The sequence below is a fragment of the Centropristis striata genome, chromosome 16 (genome assembly GCF_030273125.1).
Source record: "Centropristis striata isolate RG_2023a ecotype Rhode Island chromosome 16, C.striata_1.0, whole genome shotgun sequence".
Classification (NCBI taxonomy): domain Eukaryota; kingdom Metazoa; phylum Chordata; class Actinopteri; order Perciformes; family Serranidae; genus Centropristis; species Centropristis striata.
In genome coordinates this window covers 12,124,469-12,127,303 of record NC_081532.1, presented here as the reverse complement: position 1 = coordinate 12,127,303, position 2,835 = coordinate 12,124,469, and the positions used below count along the sequence as shown (strand labels likewise).

Sequence of the window (2,835 nt, the reverse complement as noted above, 5' to 3'; positions counted from 1 at the left end):
ATTGTGAACCGACTTGTTACGCTGCTTAAAGCATCTGTCGGCTAGCCAGGACTTAAAAGGCTCCAAATAAGATGATTTGGTAACATCAAGGCTTTCCCAGCGGTAATGATTACATTTGGACTTAAGATCCATGCAAGAATTTGTAGCCCAGTAAATCTCCTGAGTTCCCTGCCCCCACGACTCTTCAAAAGCCTTGTCATTCAAAGGGTTAGGATGTTTGACAATCCCAGCTTGTACTACTCCACCAATTAATTGGATACGTTGTCGGGATGTTCGTTTCTCTCATCTGCTACTTAGAAAGACAAAGGATCGATGGGGGGCTGTTGACACCTCTGTGTCCGGCCGGAGTATAAATGAGGAGTCTCCTCAGAGGAGCAGCATTCACCTTCCTGCTGCACTTGAAGCAACAACTTCTGCATCACCGAGAACTTATTTCTTCTGATTCTTTCGTTTTTTTAAGCATCTGGCAAAATGCAGATACCGAACAGACCAGTAGGAGCTTACGGATACCCCATGCGTAATTACGCACCAGCGTCGCTGTACCCGCAGTACCAAGGGAGCCAGTGCGCGTCGACAACGAAGCCTCCCAGTGGAAAATCTTTTACCATCGATGCTTTGCTCGCCAAGCCGGAGGACACAAGCAGCTGCAGGGCGAGTCCTCCTCACTGCGGGGAGAAATATCAACCAGCAGTCCCAATGGTGCCTCTTACCGGACACGTAGGCTTACCTTACGGCTACTCTCCAAACATGTTGCACTCAGCGCTTCACACACAGCCCGGATATTCAGTCTACTGCTGCCCGCCTTTCACCTACCAGTCATCCTGTCGTGGAGCATTTTACGCACAAGGTAAAAAGAGTTTATTATTTACTGGAACTATCAAAGCAAGATCGGTTTAAATATATCTATATATATTCATGTTGAAGAGTGATTAAATGTGTCATATTTTCTTTGCAGCTTCCATGTCCAAAGTCAACGCAGGGCTGCATTCATTCAAAACCAAAGGTGGGAAGTCGAAACGGATGCGCACCAGCTTCACCAGCGAGCAGCTCTCCCGGTTGGAGAAGGAGTTTGCACGGCAGCAGTACATGGTGGGATCAGAGAGGTTCCTCCTGGCCTCTGCTCTGCAGCTAACAGAAGCTCAGGTAAGAAATAAAGCCTGAGAATCATAACATAGCTATTTAAAATAAAAGCCCCAGAAACATTATTATATTTCTTTTTGCAATATTTCTAACATGCATGTTGTTTTTCCTCTCTCCAGGTCAAAGTCTGGTTCCAGAACAGACGCATCAAGTGGCGCAAACAGAGCCTGGAGCAGCAGCAGGCCAAACTGGCCAAACTGGGCCTGGCTGCCCCACCTAAAAGCCCCGGATCTCAAGGCCACGGAGATGAAGGAGACGAGGATGAGGAGTTCTCAGACCTGGATGTGGATATTGACGTGTCTGATGACTCCGCTGATAACTGCTGACCCCTGGACTCTTAAAGAGACAAAAAGACTTTTTGTACATACTGCTGAGAAAGGGTGCCTGTGTCTCCAACTATGAATATTTAATAGATGTATAGTTATATATTTAATGTTGTTGCTCTTTGATACGTTCACTTCATGTGTCCAGTTTTTGTACATTTGAATGAAATATTCAGAAATATATTTTATGACATTAATTGCAACCTTGTCCTGGTCCTTCCTTATTCAGCCTTAAGAGTTAAAGGTCACATTTTGTGATACAAGTAAATCAGAAATCTGCATTCATTATTTGCACATGTAACACAGATGAACTTAGAACATTCAACAAGCCGTGAAAACATATATTTTTTAATAAGCTTCTGCTGAGACAAAAGTTCCTACATTAACAAACATTTTTACCAAAGTTAGAAGGTTTTTTTTACTCACAAGAGATTGTTCTTCTCTTTATATTATTTTATCAAATTGGGATGCCAATTCTGTTTTTTTTTGCTTCTTTAAAATAACATCAAATCACACCAACACAGTCCTGATGAGAGGTTAGCTCAGCTTGTTTGAAACTTTTATAAAATTACACATATGGTTGTGTTGTCCCTACATTTAAACTTTTCACCCTTATATAATGCATTTAATGTTCAGGAGAAATTGTGAGATGAAACAATTTTAAACTACATTATAAGGGAATTTAAAGTAAAACATGTTTACATTAGACATCAGACGGATAGATAATGATAATTATGTCCAATCAACCCATTTTAACTGACTACATCTACATTTCAAGAACACATTACCAAATTAATTACAACAGTTTAAACATTAAACTACACTGAAAGCACACAATGTGACGAGATTCAGCTCCCTGAATGATCAGGTGATTTAAAAATAGAATAACTGAAGGTTTATAAACATGATATATGAATCGGAGCATTAGTATCAGAAACTGATTTATTTGAGGGGATAAAAAGCCAGTCTCCTCTCTAATGTATCCCAAATCATCATCACAACCTTTGACCTCTCCTTATTGCTCCTCTCATCTCACTTTGTGCTCAGTTTTAAAGATGGCAGAGACATGGCGAGACATTTCCTCTCGGGTTTGATCTAAGTTGAAGTCTGTGATTGACTCGGGTTCCCCTCTGATATAAGCTAAGCAAATAAATAACCAGCTCAGGGATTAGCTGTGGATATCTGTAACCCGGGGTGGTAGGGGTCAGTCTGTCTCGGGGCTAGAGAGCTGGGTCTCACTGTTTAATCTGTTTAAACGGTCAGTACGCCTGTTCTCACTGCTTCTCCACAGACAGGGCTCACACATGCCCTCCCACCCCCCGGCAGGTGTCCCGTCTCTGCTCTATTCAAACTCCACATCTTTCCTTCCAGG

At 42.2% G+C, this 2,835-nt stretch overlaps 1 protein-coding gene across 1 annotated transcript; it reads left to right on the top strand.

Annotated features, from left to right (window-relative positions):
* The first annotated feature begins 471 nt into the window (after positions 1-471).
* Positions 472-1,594, top strand: noto (notochord homeobox). Its single transcript, XM_059353297.1, has 3 exons — positions 472-847; positions 956-1,143; positions 1,260-1,594. Exons 1-3 carry the CDS (start codon positions 472-474, stop codon positions 1,464-1,466), a joined length of 771 nt encoding a protein of 256 aa, XP_059209280.1. The 3' UTR covers positions 1,467-1,594.
* Positions 1,595-2,835: the final 1,241 nt, after the last annotated feature.